The 16244-nt window shown below is 44.6% G+C and overlaps 1 protein-coding gene across 1 annotated transcript in view; it reads right to left on the reverse strand.

Moving 5' to 3' along the window:
* Positions 1-16244, reverse strand: part of htra3b (HtrA serine peptidase 3b) — a 50748-nt gene that overhangs the window by 7229 nt on the left and 27275 nt on the right. Inside the window, exons 8-9 of the mRNA XM_085962208.1 lie at positions 14725-14782; positions 12394-12489 (exon numbers count right to left, since the gene is read on the reverse strand). Coding sequence (XP_085818334.1) covers positions 12394-12489; positions 14725-14782 — 154 coding nt within the window. The remainder of the gene's footprint in view (positions 1-12393; positions 12490-14724; positions 14783-16244) is intronic.

Here is a 16244-nt window from a genome sequence, read left to right on the forward strand (position 1 = left end):
CCCAGAGACCCAGGTAAGGCCTCACAGCGTCGGCAGGAATTTCAGCGGCAGCAGTGGGGCTATAAAAGTCCCAGAGACCAGGTAAGGCCTCACAGCGTCGGCAGGAATTTCAGCGGCAGCAGTGGGGCTATAAAAGTCCCAGAGACCCAGGTAAGGCGTACCAGTCTCAGAACTCGGAGGGAAGGAGAGAGGTAAAAAGTAATCCAAGTGTGATGTCACCAGAAAGCGGGTAAGTGACTGGTTGGTCAGTATTTCTCTCTTTTTTAAGCTTAAATCTCTTTGGTTTATAGTTTCTAAGGTGCGATATTCATCATCTAGAATCGGGGCAGAGGGTATTTAAAAATAATATCAAATTAATTAATTACATAGAATGGGAGATCAGGTGATGTGTTGCTGCTGCAATATGTGGGAGCTGGTGGACACCATTGATGCTCACGGTGATCACATTTGCAGTAAGTGTTGGCTGCTCGAGGAATTCCGGCTCCGTGTTGAAGAGCTGGAGTCCGAGCTTCAAACACTGAGACACATCAGGGAGGGGGAGAGTTACTGGACTCTGTGTATCATGAGGTAGTCACACCAATTAGATTAATTAATTCAGATGTAGTCCGTGGCCAGGGTCAGGATGGTGTGACTAGAAGTGAGGCAGGTACGGGGATCCAGGAGGTAGTGTTGGAGGAGCCGCAGCCCTTGCTCTTGTCCAACAGGTTTGATGCTCTTACTCCCTGTGAGGATGGGAACAGGGACTGCGGGGAGGACGAGCAACCTGGCCACAGCACCGTGGAGCGGGGGGCCATTCAAGTGGGGGGAGTTAAAAGAAATGTTGTAGTGGTAGGGGATAGTATCGTTAGGGGGATAGATAGAGTTCTTTGCAGCCGAGAGCGAGAGCGAGAGCCCCGAAGGCTGTGTTGCCTGCCCGGCACCAGGGTTAAGGACATCTCCTCTGGGCTGGAGAGAAACTTGGAGTGGGAGGGGGAGGATCCAGTTGTCGTGGTCCATGTTGGTACCAACGACAGATAGGACAAGGAAGGAGGTTCTGCTGAGGGAGTTTGAGCAGCTAGGGGCCAAATTAAAAAGCAGAACCACAAGGGTAATAATCTCTGGATTACTACCTGAGCCACGTGCAAATTTGGCTAGGTTAAATAAAATTAGAGAGTTAAATGCGTGGCTCAAAGACTGGTGTGGGAGAAATGGGTTTTGCTTCCTGGGACACTGGCATCAGTACTGGGACGGGAGAGAGCTGTTCCATTGGGATGGACTTCACTTGGCCAGTGCTGGGACTAGAATCCTGGCGAATCGAATAACTAGGGCTGTAGAGAGGGCTTTAAACTAATTAGTGGGGGGGAGGTTTTAAGAGAGCGAAAAATAAAAATGACAGCGGAGAAGGCAATAGAGCAAGGTAGCAGTGGGGGAATTAAAAACCAGAGCATATCAGGAAGGGACAGAATGTATAATGATAAAGGTAAAGTAGTAAAAGGGGTAAAAGCAGGAATAAATTGTCAGAAAACATATTTGAAAGTTCTTTATCTGAATGCACACAGCATTCGTAACAAAATTGATAGTGAAACAGTTTGGGTGGAGATAAGGAATAATAAGGGGAAAAAGTCACGAGTGGGCGTAGTCTATAGGCCTCCAAACAGTTGCAACTCTGTTGGTCGGAGTATAAATCAGGAAATAGTTGGGGCTTGTAATAAGGGAACAGCTATAATCATGGGGGATTTTAACTTTCATATTGACTGGACTAATCAAATTGGGCATGGCAGCATTGAGGAAGAGTTCATAGAGTATATTAGGGATGGGTTCCTTGAGCAGTATGTTACTGAACCAACCAGGGGGCAGGCAATCTTAGATCTGGTCCTGTGTAATGAGACAGGATTAATAAAAAATGTCCTAGTAAAGGATCCCCTTGGAATGAGTGACCATAATATGGTTGAATTCCACATTCAGTTTGAGGGTGAGAGAGTTGGATCTCAAACCAGCGTACTAAGCTTAAATAAAGGAGACTATGAAGGTATGAGAGTAGAATTGACTAAAGTGGACTGGGAAAACAGATTAAAGTGTAAGACGGTACAAGAGCAGTGGTCTACATTCAAGGAGATATTTCACATCTTTCAAGATAAATATATTCCACTGAGGAAAAAGGGGAGTAAAAGAAAAGACAGCCATCCGTGGCTTAGTAAAGTAATAAAGGATAGTATTCGACTGAAAACAAGGGCATATAAATTAGCCAAATCTAGTGGGAGGATAGAAGATTGGGAAGCATTTAAAAGCCAGCAAACAATAACTAAAAGGTTAATTAAGAAAAGGAAGATAGATTATGAAAGTAAACTAGCAAAAAATATAAAAACAGATAGCAAGAGTTTCTACAGCTATATAAAAAGAAAAAGGGCGGCTAAAGTGAACGTTGGTCCCTTAGAGAATGGGACCGGGAAACTAGTGGTGGGGAACATGGAGATGGCAAAGACGCTGAACAAATATTTTGTATCAGTCTTTACAGTAGAGGACACTAAAAATATCCCAACACTGGACAAACAGGGGGCAATTGGGGGGGAGCAGCTAAACACGATTAAAATCACTAAAGAGATGGTACTCAATAAAATAATGGGACTTAAGGCGGATAAATCCCCCAGACCTGATGGCCTACATCCTAGGGTCTTGAGAGAAGTGGCGGTAGGGATTGTGGATGCATTGGTGATCATTTTCCAGAACTCCCTGGACTCAGGAAAGGTCCCGGCAGATTGGAAAACTGCTAATGTAACACCCTTATTTAAGAAGGGAAGTAGACAAAAAGCTGGAAACTATAGACCAGTTAGCCTAACATCTGTGGTTGGCAAAATGTTGGAGTCCATTATTAAGGAAACAGTATCAGAGCATTTGGATAAACATAATTTAATAGGACAGAGTCAGCATGGTTTTACGAAGGGGAAGTCATGTTTGACAAATTTGCTCGAATTCTTTGAGGATGTAACATACAGGGTGGATAAAGGGGAACCAGTGGATGTAGTGTATTTGGACATCCAAAAGGCATTTGACAAGGTTCCACACAAAAGATTACTGATCAAGATAAAAAATCACAGGATTGGGAGTAATATACTGGCATGGGTGGAAGATTGGCTATCTAACAGAAAACAAAGAGTTGGGATAAATGGTTCGTTCTCGGGCTGGCAATCAGTAACTAGTGGTGTCCCACAAGGATCAGTGCTGGGACCCCAACTCTTTACAATTTATATTTACGATTTGGAGGAAGGGACCGAGTGCAACATATCCAAGTTTGCCGACGATACAAAGATGGGAGGGAAAGCAGTGAGTGAGGAGGACATAAAAAACCTGCAAAAGGACATAGACAGGCTAAGTGAGTGGGCAGAGATTTGGCAGATGCAATATAATGTTGGAAAGTGTGAGGTTATGCACTTTGGCAGAAAAAAATCGGAGAGCAAGTTATTATCTAAATGGAGAGAAACTGCAAAGTGCTACAGTACAAAGGGATCTGGGGGTCCTGGTACATGAAACACAAAAAGTTAGTATGCAGGTGCAGCAGGTGATCAGGAAGGCCAATGGAATCTTGGCTTTTATTGCAAGGGGGATGGAGTATAAAAACAGGGAAGTCTTGCTGCAGTTATACAGGGTATTGGTGAGGCCACACCTGGAATACTGCGTGCAGTTTTGGTTTCCATATTTAAGAAAAGATATACTTGCTCTCGAGGCGGTTCAGAGAAGGTTCACTCGGTTGATTCCAGAGATGAGGGGGTTGACGTATGAGGAAAGGTTGAATAGGTTGAGACTCTACTCATTGGAGTTCAGAAGAATGAGAGGCGATCTTATCGAAACATATAAGATTGTGAGGGGGCTTGATCGGGTGGATGCGGTGAGGATGTTTCCACTGATGGGTGAGACTAGAACTAGGGGGCATAATCTTAGAATAAGGGGCTGCCCTTTCAAAACTGAGATGAGGAGAAACTTCTTCACTCAGAGGGTAGTAAATCTATGGAATTTGCTACCCCAGAGAGCTGTGGAAGCTGCAACATTAAATAAATTTAAAATGGAGATAGACATTGTCCTAGCAGATAAGGGAATTAGGGGTTACGGGGAGAGGGCAGGGAAGTGGACGTGAGTCTAGATTCAGATCAGCCATGATCCTATTGAATGGCGGAGCAGGCCCGAGGGGCCGTATGGCCTACTCCTGCTCCTATTTCTTATGTTCTTATGCTATTCACCTCAACTATTCCTTGTGGTAGGGACTTCCACATTCTAGCCACTCTCTGGGTAAAGAAGTTTCTCTTGAATTCCCCATAGGATTTATTGGTGACTATCTTATATTTATGGCCTCTAGTTTTGGTCTCCCCATTTTCTCTATGTCTACCCTATCAAACCCTTTCATAATTTTAAAGATCTCTATTAGTACTGTGTACAATCCTCCAAGTGTGGTCTAACCAAGCACACGTGGCTTACAGCGAGGCTCTCCACCAGTAACACACATTTGGAAAATCAACCAATAGAACTTCAACATCATAAGAACATAAGAACATAAGAAATAGGAGCAGGAGTAGGCCAATCGGCCCCTCGAGCCTGCTCCGCCATTCAATAAGATCATGGCTGATCTGATCCTAACCGCCAATCTACTATCACAGAACCATCTCCTGAATCTAACAGAATTAGACACACGAAATAGGAGCAGGATCAGGCTACATGGCCCCTGGGCCCGCTCCGCTACCCACAGGGCCATGTCCGATCCGAACCTAGACTCATGTCCAAATTCCTGCCCTCTCCCCGTAACCCTTAATTCCCTTTACTTCTAGGAAACTGTCTATTTCTGTTTTAAATTTATGTAATGATGTAGCTTCTACAGCTTTTTGGGGCAGCATATTCCATGGACCTACCACCCTCTGAGTGAAGTAGTTCCTCCTCATCTCAGTTTTGAAAGAGCAGCCCCTTATTCTAAGACTATGCCCCCTAGTTCTAGTTTCACCCATCATCGGGAACATCCTCCCCGCATCCACCCGATCCAACCCCTTCACAATCTTATATGTTTCAATAAGATCGCCTCTCATTCTTCTGAACTCCAATGAGTAGAGTCCCAATCTACTCAACCTCTCCTCATAGGTCCATCCCCTCATCCCCGGGATTAACCGAGTGAACCTTCTTTGTACTGACTCGAGAGCAAGTATGTCTTTTCTTAAGTATGGACACCAAAACTGTATGCAGTATTCCAGGTGCGGTCTCACCAATACCTTATACAACTGAAGCAATACCTCCCTATTTTTATATTCTATCCCCCTAGCAATGAAAGCCAACAATCCATTGGCCTTCTTAATCACTTGCTGCACCTGCATACTAACCTTTTGAGTTTCGTGCACCAGGGCCCCCAGATCCCTTTGTACTTCAGTACTTTCCAGTTTCTTGCCATTAAGATAATAACTTGCTCTACGATTTTTCCTGCCAAAGTGCATAACCTCACACTTTCCAGTATTGTATTCCATCTGCCAAATCTCTGCCCACTTACTTAGCCTGTCTTTGTCCCCTTGCAGGTTTTTTATGTCCTCCTCACTCACTACTTTCCCCCCCATCTTAGTATCATCTGCAAACTTTGATATGTTACACTCGGTCCCCTCCTCCAAATCGTTAATATAGATTGTAAAGAGTTGGGGACCCAGCACTGACCCCTGCAGAACACCACTAGTTACTGATTGCCAGTCTGAGAATGAACCATTTATCCCAACTCTCTGCCTTCTGTTAGATAGCCAATCCTCTATCCATGCCAGAATATTACCCCCAATCCTGTGATTTTTTATCTTAAGCAATAATCTTTTGTGTGGCACCTTGTCAAATGCCTTTTGGAAGTCTAAATACACTACGTCCACTGGTTCCCCTTTATCCACCCTATGTGTTACTTCCTCAAAGAACGCCAGCAAATTTGTCAAACATGACTTCCCCTTCATAAAACCATGTTGACTTTGTCCTATTAAATTATGATTATCCAAATGTCCTGTTACTGTCTCCTTAATAATGGACTCCAAAATTTTACCTACCACAGATGTTAGGCTAACCGGTCTATAGTTTCCAGCCTTCTGTCTACTGCCCTTTTTAAATAAGGGTGTTACATTAGCAGTTTTCCAGTCTGCGGGGACCTTTGCTGAGTCCAGGGAGTTTTGGAAAATTATCACTAATGCAGCCACAATCCCTACCGCCACTTCCCTCAAGACCCTAGGATGTAAGCCATCAGGTCCAGGTGATTTATCCGCCTTGAGTCCCATTATTTTACCGAGTACCACTTCCTTAGTGATTTTGATCGTGTTTAGCGAGTTAGCAGAGAGTGCTGTGAGTTTGGGTAAGTGTGAGAGTTCTTTAATTGTTATTTCTCTTTAAATCATTCTTGATAAGATTACTTAAGCAGTTTAAGTAAAGGGGAAAAGTTAAATATTTGGGATTCTGTTGGTTTAAGAAGAGTAAAACAAGGTTACACTGCAGTAGGAGTAAATTGGCACAGCAGGCAGTGGCAACCAGTTTTCAGACTCATTTGGCTGTAAACAAGCAAACAATATAAAAAGACTAGGCTAGTGTGAGCAAGCACTGAGTGCGAGTTAGCAGAGAGTGCTGTGAGTTTGGGTAAGTGTGAGTTAGGGTAAGTGGGGTGTTAGGTGCTCTATTCAAACTTTAACTCTGTGGGTTGTAGTTAATAAGGCCTTTCTGGTGCAGAGTGACTGTTGGTAAACCATTTAACTGGTGTAATTAGAGGGATTGATTTAATTTAAATCCAATTAATTAAAGGGGATACTAGCATCTAAAATCGGGCAGAGGGTGTCCATAACTAACAATAAAACATTTAATTAATTACATAGAATGGAGCAGGTGATGTGTTACTGTTGCGAGATGTGGGAGCCGGTGGACCCCATTGAGGCTCACGGTGATTACGTCTGTGACAAGTGTCTGCTGCTACAGGAACTCCAGCTCTCTGTTGATGAGCTGGAGTCTGAGCTTCAGACACTGCGACACATCAGGGAGGGGGAGAAGTACCTAGACTCTGTGTATCAGGAGGTGGTCACACCTATGAAGTTAATTAATTCAGATATAGCCCATGGTCAGGGACAGGACGGTGTGACTACGAGTGAGGCAGGTACGGGGATCCAGGAGGTAGAGCTGGAGGAGCCGCAGCCCTTGCTCTTGTCCAACAGGTTCGAGGTTCTTACTCCCTGTGGGGACAGGAGCAGGGACTGCAGGGAGGATGAGCAACCTGGCCACAGCACCGTGGAACGGGGGGCCATTCAAGAGGGGGGAGTAAATAGAAATGTTGTAGTGGTAGGGGATAGTATTATTAGGGGGATAGATAGAGTTCTCTGCAGCCGAGAGCGAGAGTCCTGAAGGCTGTGTTGCCTACCCGGTGCCAGGGTTAAGGACATCTCCTCTGGCTGGAAAGAAACTTGCAGTGGGAGGGGGTGGATCCAGTTGTCGTGGTCCATGTTGGTACAAACGACGTAGATAGGACTAGGAAGCCGGTTCTGTTAAAGGAGTATGAGCAGCTAGGAGTCAAATTAAAAAACAGAACCGCAAGGGTAATAATCTCTGGATTATTACCTGAGCCACGAGCGAATTTGGCTAGGACAAATAAAATTAGAGAGTTAAATGCGTGGCTCAAAGACTGGTGTGGGAGAAATGGATTTTGCTTCCTGGGACACTGGCACCAGTACTGGGGCAGGAGGGAGCTGTTCCGTTGGGACGGGCTTCACTTGGCCAGTGCTGGGACGAGTTAAGCAAAACTGTTACACACCAACACTATAATTGCACTGTGAATAGACCTTAACAATCAGCTACTATTCAGAGACACATGTGGTGATTCAAAAGCAAAATATTGTGGATGATAGAAATCTGAAATAAAAACAGAAAATGCTGGAAATACTCAGCAGGTCAGGCAGCATCTGTGGAGAGAGAAACAGAGTTAGCATTTCAGGTCGTCAGACCTGAAACGTTAACTCTGGCCGGAATTTTCCAGGGTGGTAGTGGGTGCGATCGGTGGTGGGTCGGGTGGGAAAGTTGTTATTTTTAACAGCGAGTCAGGAACCCACTGTCATCTCACGCCCACGCACCTTTCCCCCAGGAGTGTCTATCATTGCGGAGCCGACCCGACCGGCAGCGGCGGGCGACCCAATTGCAATAGTTACCAGAAGTTTACAGGCACTTAAGAGCCTTTTTTCATTGACTTTTTAAATTTCCCTGCATGGCCACGGGATTCACACAGCTCGGGAACCACGTCTGTCAACCTGAGGTGGGAGTTCTGTGGCCATTACCCCAGCTGATTACTTGACAGCATGATTACCTGACAGATGACCACTTTCCTCAGGCAGAAGCTGTTGCTCAGTCCATTTCCAGCACAGATTCTGTAGGCTGCAAGTCTTTCCAGCAAAGTCTCCATCCAGTGTCACCTCATTGGAAGAACTCTCTCACCATTTACAGAATGCTTCAGTCACCTGTACGTCACCTGCCATCTATTCCATCAACATGGGTGCCATTTATACTGACTCGCCTTGGTCCTCAGAATCGTACCACGATGAGCCCCAACACCAGCAGCACCAGGCACACCAGCAGCACCAACAACACCACCAACCTTCTCCGCAATCACCTGATGCTGCGTAGGATAGAGGGCATCAGCACCCAAACACATTGCTGCCCGGGAGGCCAGGGATGGCCTCATCATGGCCAGATTTAGTTAACTTTACACTGTACACCCATATGGCTGCCACATGATGCGCCAGGTTGGCACCACCCCACACCAACATCATAAAGCATCCCTATAATGACCAAGCCATTCCTTTCACACTCATCACCATTGCGGGGGGTAATGTTATGTCTCACCATTCAATGCAACTCAATAAGCCACTTCCAAAGATGCACACAAATCTGTCCAAGACCAGAAAATGTTGAAAATAAAGATTTTTATGTTTGACACCACATTAACAGAAACTTTACATGTACATTGCATAAATCACCCAATTGGCTAACCTTCTGTGTTGTTAGTTGGTATGACTGCACTAGGATGAAGGTGAGTGTGAGGGGTGGCTAGTGAAATGGAGATGTGATAATGTAAATAGAGAGGGGTGGGTAGAGATACAAGTTAAGTTGGTGTGAGTAAGGATGTGCAGGAGTAGGGTAGGGAAGGCAGAGTGATGGGGATGTGATGAGAGGCACAGCAGGATGAAGTTGAGTGGGGCTTTGTACGAACGTTTCCTGATCTAATGAGATCATTGAAACATTTGTGGCACTGCACCCAGGTCCTCCTGAACACATTCCTGCTTGTGACCTCCTCTGCAATCTGCAACCAGGCTGTCTTGGTCTCCTGGGGAGGTCTCTTCCGCCCATCAGAAGAGAAGAGGACCTCCCTGTGTGCTCTGACTCCCTCCATAAGCATATGGAAGGAGTCATCGGAGAACCTGGGTGCAGCCCTCTGCCTCTGTGCAGTCATTGTCAGTGTTTGCAGCACTCCAATGCTGTAGTGCACTGACAACACTATGTTAGATGAAACTTCAAAAGTAATGTGGCCATGGTCCCTTTAAAGATCCAGGTTGAAAACGTGTCATGAATGAAGTCACCAGACCTGCTCCATCTCATTGGGCCGGGTAACGTGCTGGGTGGGCTTAATAGGTTCCATTAAGGTAAGTTCATTTTCAACAGCGGGATGGAGCCAGCAGCGGGGTCACAACCCGCCACGGATACCACTCTCACTGGACCCACCCAGGTAGGCAAAATACCGGCCTCTGTTTCTCTCTCCATAGATGCTGCCTGACCTGTTGAGTATTTCCAGCAATTTCTGTCTTTATTTGGTGATTCAAGTATTGGTTTATTTCTTCAAGGATGTCAGGCTGCTAACAACCAGCATTATTTCATTTCCATTCAGTGTGAATGAGTGTACATAAGGTTCCCTTGTGTGGTATTTCAACACAGTCATTAACCCATTTACTTTAAACAGATTAACAACTTAACTGTGACACACTATGGAACATTACAAGTACATTAACCAGCGTGCTACCAGAGGGAACTAAACCCTTACAGCAGTTCAGCCATCACCCTTCTTTCAAAGAGGTTTCTGTCTACATTTAGGTTCACTCCCTGATCAGTAAAATTATTTTCAGGGCAGACTACAAAGCACAAGGTGAAATCCACAGTGGGTGGACGATAACACCAAGTCCTCCCCATTACAGATCCAGTTCAGAAAATTGCTTTGGAATGTTTTACTCATTCTAGAAGTAGATAACAATGGCCCATAATTTGCGGTCAGCGGCGAAGCAAAAGTGCTCATCGTTGACCCCGAAGAAAGGTGCCCACATAGATCTCGCAATCTTTGTGGCGAGAAGTTTGCCTTTCTCGACGTGCAATTCATTTTCGCGCTGTGTAATGGGGATTCCCAGTAAACAGCTGCAGTGACATCAACAAGCTGTCTAAGCAGTCAATCGCACTGATGAATTCTGAGAGAGAAAACCAGGAAATGAAAAGCAGCTTTTATCTGGACTTTTTAAAAATGTTACAGAGAGCACAATAAAGATTGGGACTTTCACATGGGGATAAGGTAGAAGCTGAAATATAATGAACAATTTTTTTTAAAAGTTTTTAAAAAGTTGTAATTTTTATCGTAATGGAGAAATTTAACACTCCACAAATATAAAAATTAGTTTTTCAAGGCCATAATGTTTGTTTATCAGTCAATACGCTGTTAAAACCCCAGTTACACCTATTCCAACAAGGCTTAGCATTTAATGGGGTATTTAAAGCCCAAGTTTTCGTCAGTTTCACTGATGACACTGATTTCTCTGATTTCACTGATTGCTGGCTATGGCAGGAGAGGTGGGGGTGGGGGGGGCGCGGTGTGGTCCACAGCACAGCCTGTGTCGGAGCAGTGAATGACTGACCGCAACTTCAGGATTTCCGTGTTTAGATGCGCATGCACTAAATCCTGAAATTGTGGTCAGTTTCAGAGGGGTAATGACGGCGAATGCGGACAGTTCGCCATCATTACCCACCTCAAAATCCAGGCCAATATTAATGATAAGCTCCCCCATGGACTCTGTGGGTAAAGGACTGTTAGTGTAGCATTAAGCCATACAGACCAGAAGGTCCCAGGTTCAATCCTCTGAGTTAGTTGATCTGAATTAGCTCTAGTGTCCCTGGGCTAGGGCAGGGGCAAAAGAAAATTAGTCAGGTTTCTATTCATAACCAGTTACCACTGCTAGAAAGCATGCCTGGCCATCGGGTGAGAACAAGATTGGACTCGACTGTCATGCCCTCCGTGGAGGATAGTTTGGTGGCCATCTGGGCTCACGGATGAAGAATGGCTTCTTGGGTGAGGTACCAGAAGGCTAGAGGCAAGAATGCTACTCTACTACTTTTAACACACTGATGATGCATTATAGCCCTGAAATCCCATGAGGTCCTGCTGGTGTCCTGACGTAACTTCAGCGGGCAATTGGCTGAAAGCCCAGAAAAATGGCCTAAACAGCTGTTTTTAACCACTGACGCTGTTTCTCTGGAGGTTCTGTCAATTTCCTGCTGGAGAACCCCAGTGCAATTTTCAGGGTATATGTTTATTTTTCTCTCTTTTTCAGCACATTTAGCACAGGAATATTACAAGTTTACCAACAATACAAGCTTGGACCTTGGCTGCATTAGAACTAACCCTAACCCTAAGCAGCCAATCAGATAATGTTGTTAACTCCCTTAAATAGGCACTTTAAATGCTATAAAGAATGCTCAGTGTGTGAGGCCAACTGTGGAATTTACAAATCTAGGCACTCATGGAGGGCAAGGGGACTCTGTAGGTCCTTATAAACCATATAAGGGAATGGCATTATAGCCTCTACTAGTTGGAAGAACAACCCACCTCTAAACAAAGGGTCCGTTAGGCATGGAAATCAATCATGCAGGAGATAAACATGGGCCAAAAAAAAATCTTTACATAAATCTGCCACACTTGTGGTAGATGATGTCTGATTTGGAGAAAAATGGTAGGGTAAGCAATGGGGATCACTTTCAATTATTGTACAGTCACCTCCCGGTCAGAGGTTTTGAGCTCCGTGCCAGCGCTTATTACCTAGGTGGGCATTCTAGTGTAGTATGAAGAAGGACAGCTTTGATGGAGATACTAAATTGAGATTCGATCTACCTGTTCATCTGAAGATTATTACGTTACCAGAGAGCAGAAGACCATGCAGATAATATAGATTTATTTTGCCAGTAACTTCCATGGGTGCTCCCAATCTCCTGCTGCAACATTGGCTGAAATCCCAGAGAAAAAATATAAACGGCTGTGTCCCCTTTGTACAGTACTAACAAATCTGCAACCTCTGTTCCACTCATTTATTTTGCTGTTCTTTACTGGAGAACTTTTTGCATAGCACTCAAAAGAATAGGCCTTACCTGTGTGCTGGTGAATCTGGAATCACTTCATGTACGTAGATGCCAGTGTTGATATCAGGAAAATCAGGGTTTCTTTGTGTCAATTCTTCTATTAGGCTGGAGAACATAAACATAAACCATTATTGGAAAGTTGGAGAACCAGTAAACTATTTTTTCTGCCAATGTCAAAATAATTTGATAAAAGAAAATGTCCTCAGAATAAATACACAAAGTTGCTGCTAATGAAATCCCTAAAACATAATTTAATATTAAAACACTGAGTGTAAACTGTCTCAAATTCAAGTTTACAAATACTTTGCAGTATATTATCACCTTCTGATGATGTTGAGGTATAATCTGAGTTGCATCCTGAAACAAAAACATTACAGGGTAGAATTCCCACCAATGTCTTGCACTGATCCCGCAGGCTACGACTTTAACCTGCTCTTCTGAGCAGGCAAGAAAGAAACAGTGGACTTGAGCAGGGAAGCTGATGTTGTTTTCTTGTCAGATCAACCTAACAGGAAGAGGAGTCAGGTCCAGAAGGGGCCCAAAATGGTAAATCTTTTAACTTTTTTTTTTACTTCCCTTATGGGGCCAGAACCAGGAGTGTTCCTCCTGGCCCCATAATGAAAGTTAAGGCCTCCCCTCACCTGGGCGGCCTTGATGCTCCTGTGAAAAGGCCTATATTTTTAACTCATTGCCAGACATCATAGCATTCCAACACAGTTGCAGCTACACCTGACCTTGGCTCCCAGGCTATCTCCACTCTATGCCTCATCTTTACTGTTAGCTAATATCCAACTTACACCCACAGCTTCCCTATTCAACTGTAGCAGTTCTCTTTCTCACCCTAGGCTGTCTGTGTTACAACTTACTCACAGACATAAGTATAAGAAAAAGGGTTACATGTCTAATATATTTCGGGTTACATGTCTAATATATTTCAGGTTACCAATGTATACAGTTGATGATTACAGACTTTTTCATTTAATCCTTATACACAATTATAAATCCATCACTGATGATTATATCACTAAAGATAGAAAACAAGTATTCTAAAATCCAACTAATCCATGATAATCTTATAAAAATGCCTAACCTACTAAAGTAGATTTGCTTCCAATGACAATAACACAGCAACATTATAGCATACAAGTGTCTGGGCGTTCAACTGAGAGGTAATGTTCCTTTAAAAGGAGTCTAATTTATGCTTAAACTTAAATATTAATAGTTTACTCAACAATATAGTTTCTGCCAAGCTGTCCATTTACTGTTGCTAAGAAATCCCACTTGTATCAGATTTTTCATTATAAGGGGAAATAATCAACAGTATGCTTGTGATTAGATACACGACAACACGCAATCTGGGTTGAGATAGCATAAATTGTGAGAACAAAACTCATAGGCCTAGAAATTCATTAAGGCGCTGCCAGCTTTGCGCCCAGTTAACGCCTAAAGGGTGATTTTGCGCCAAAAATGAGTTTGCGCAGATATTCAGCGCAGCGGTATTGGCGGCGGTAGCCGTTAGCGCTGCGCCGGCACCGATGACGTCATTGGTGTGCGCAGTGCCCCGGTTCCGCCCCGAAACCGCGCCGATCCCCATATTTAGTTGCGGCCGCCTCCTCCGAAGCGGCCGCAAACAGCGACCAGAAAACGGGGCCGTCCTGCTGCCTTAGTGGGGCGCTTTAAAGCGGAAGGTGCGGCCAGCCGCTTTTGCGGCGGCCGCCTGCCCGCACCTCCTTCCCCAGCCTCCTCCACCCCCCCCCCCCCCGCAGCATTGCCGGCTGCTTTCCGCGAGCCCGGCACTTCTCCGTGGTGCCGGGCTCATTTGCCGGCACTATCCAGCGGCGATCTCCCCGTTGCAGGCAGCTCCCCCTTAAGAGAAGGAGGAGGCCTGCAGTACCGCAGCCTGCCGCTGCGCAGCGCCTGGCGCAGCGGCGCCAAGAGCGCTGATATTCAGTGTCAGCGCACCAAGCGGAGGCGGGCACACCCTGGTATAGCGCCCGCTTCCGAATTGGGGCGCTAACAATGAATATCTGACGATCGCTATAGGCTTCCCGCCCAGCGCTAACTTTTGGGCGCTAGCCAGCTGGCGGGGCCACAGTGAATTTCTAGGCCGTAGGGTGCAATTTTCATGTCACCACCACATTATGATTCCACCCATACTATATGGTGCTACAAGTTGAGAGGCGGCTGTTTCTAGCAATATTTAAAGGGCTCATCAACTGCTCTCAGGTGAAATGATTTTCAGGTTTTGGGAGATATTTTGTACACATGAAATAGATCTGTTACTGAGCAGACAGACAACTTTGGAAAGATAAGGAGCAGCAATAAAGCTTATAAACTTACGCAGGAGTTATGGTCAGCATCCTCACACCAATGAAACGCTTCTTCAGACCAGTGACATCTTTATTAAGCACAAGGAAAAAATTACAGTGAATTCTCTATAGCCTAATAAAATGGTAACTATCAATTTATATTTTAAATATCTATCTTTACAATAAAATTCCTCATGTTTGTCAACATCTACATGGTGACCATCGTCTATATCATGGCCATCCAATCAGTCTACCAGTTTTATTCTGAGGGTCCAGGCCTTGGTCTTGGACTAGCCTCCTGAAGGTAAATTTTTCTTTTCTTTTTCAGCCTCCTTATATTTTTAATTTTCTTAGCTAATAGTGCTGGCATCCATTGGGGTGGCATTTCAATAAAAAAAATTCCGACCCCTGCACATGATCACGTCATCACTATGGATCAACTGCATCCTAATAATCAGTCTCAGAAGGACACACAAACAAGGCAGCAATTTAAAAAAAAATCTTTGCCCATATTTCCAATTTTTTCCATTTTCTTATGTTATGAATTATTAACTTCACTTTTATTTTAGCTTTCTTTTATTTTTAGTATTTATTATTTTTTTTTTTTTCTTATTCATTCTTAGGGTTTGGACGTTGTTAGCAATGCCAGCATTTATTGCCCATCCCTATTTGCCATGGAGAAGCTGGTGATGAGCCTTCTTATTGAACCGCTGCAGTCTGTGTGGTGAAGGTGCTCCCACAGTGCTGTTAGGTAGGGAGCTCCAGGATTTTGACCCAGCAACAATGAAGAAACTACGGTATATGTCTAAGTCAGGATGGTGTGTGTGTTGGAGGGCAACTTGGAGGTGATGGTGTACCCATGCACCTGCTGCCCTTGTCCTTCTAGGTGGCAGAGGTCACGGGCTTAGGAGGTGTGGTAGAAGAAGAAGTTTTTGAAATGAGGCCTGAGGCCCAATTTTGTGTGAGTCACGGGCCTCCAGGTTGGAGTGCAAGCTTTCTGCATGCCATTGATTACGTATCCTAAAACAAGCCATAACCAAGTTCTACCCCAATGCCTCCTGAATCTGGTCATTATTTTGGTACAGCATGAGATTATGTTGTCATCTATATCTAATGGACATCCAGGGTTGTTAGTTGCTGAACTGCACCACCACCATTGGTTTTCCCAATGGGAATCCCCTTTAATGATCATTTTGGAGGAAGAAAAGGACCAACTAAGGGATTCCACAAGAGAGGCTTTATAACTATTGCCAATAACCTCATTCCTACATCTAGAGGTGCACATACCTCACTTTTGCAGAAGATTAGTATGTGGAAAGGGTCCTATTCCCAAGGTAGGTGGCGACAGCGTGCCCAATAGCACAGTTATGTAATCCTAATGCTGGCTGGTTCTTCAAATGTACCCCAATCCCTGTACATCAGGATTTTAGTGCTGCTGCATGGAAGAAAGCATGCCATGATGATTTAAGAGCCAGCACTGCATGCTTGGCCTCATCTGCCAAGATGTAACCAATTATAACTGCAGACAAGGGTGCACATACATGGCAATGA

The sequence above is a fragment of the Somniosus microcephalus genome, chromosome 2, assembly GCF_052327205.1.
Source record: "Somniosus microcephalus isolate GS21.2 chromosome 2, FLI_Smic_1.0, whole genome shotgun sequence".
NCBI classification, from domain to species: Eukaryota; Metazoa; Chordata; class Chondrichthyes; order Squaliformes; family Somniosidae; genus Somniosus; species Somniosus microcephalus.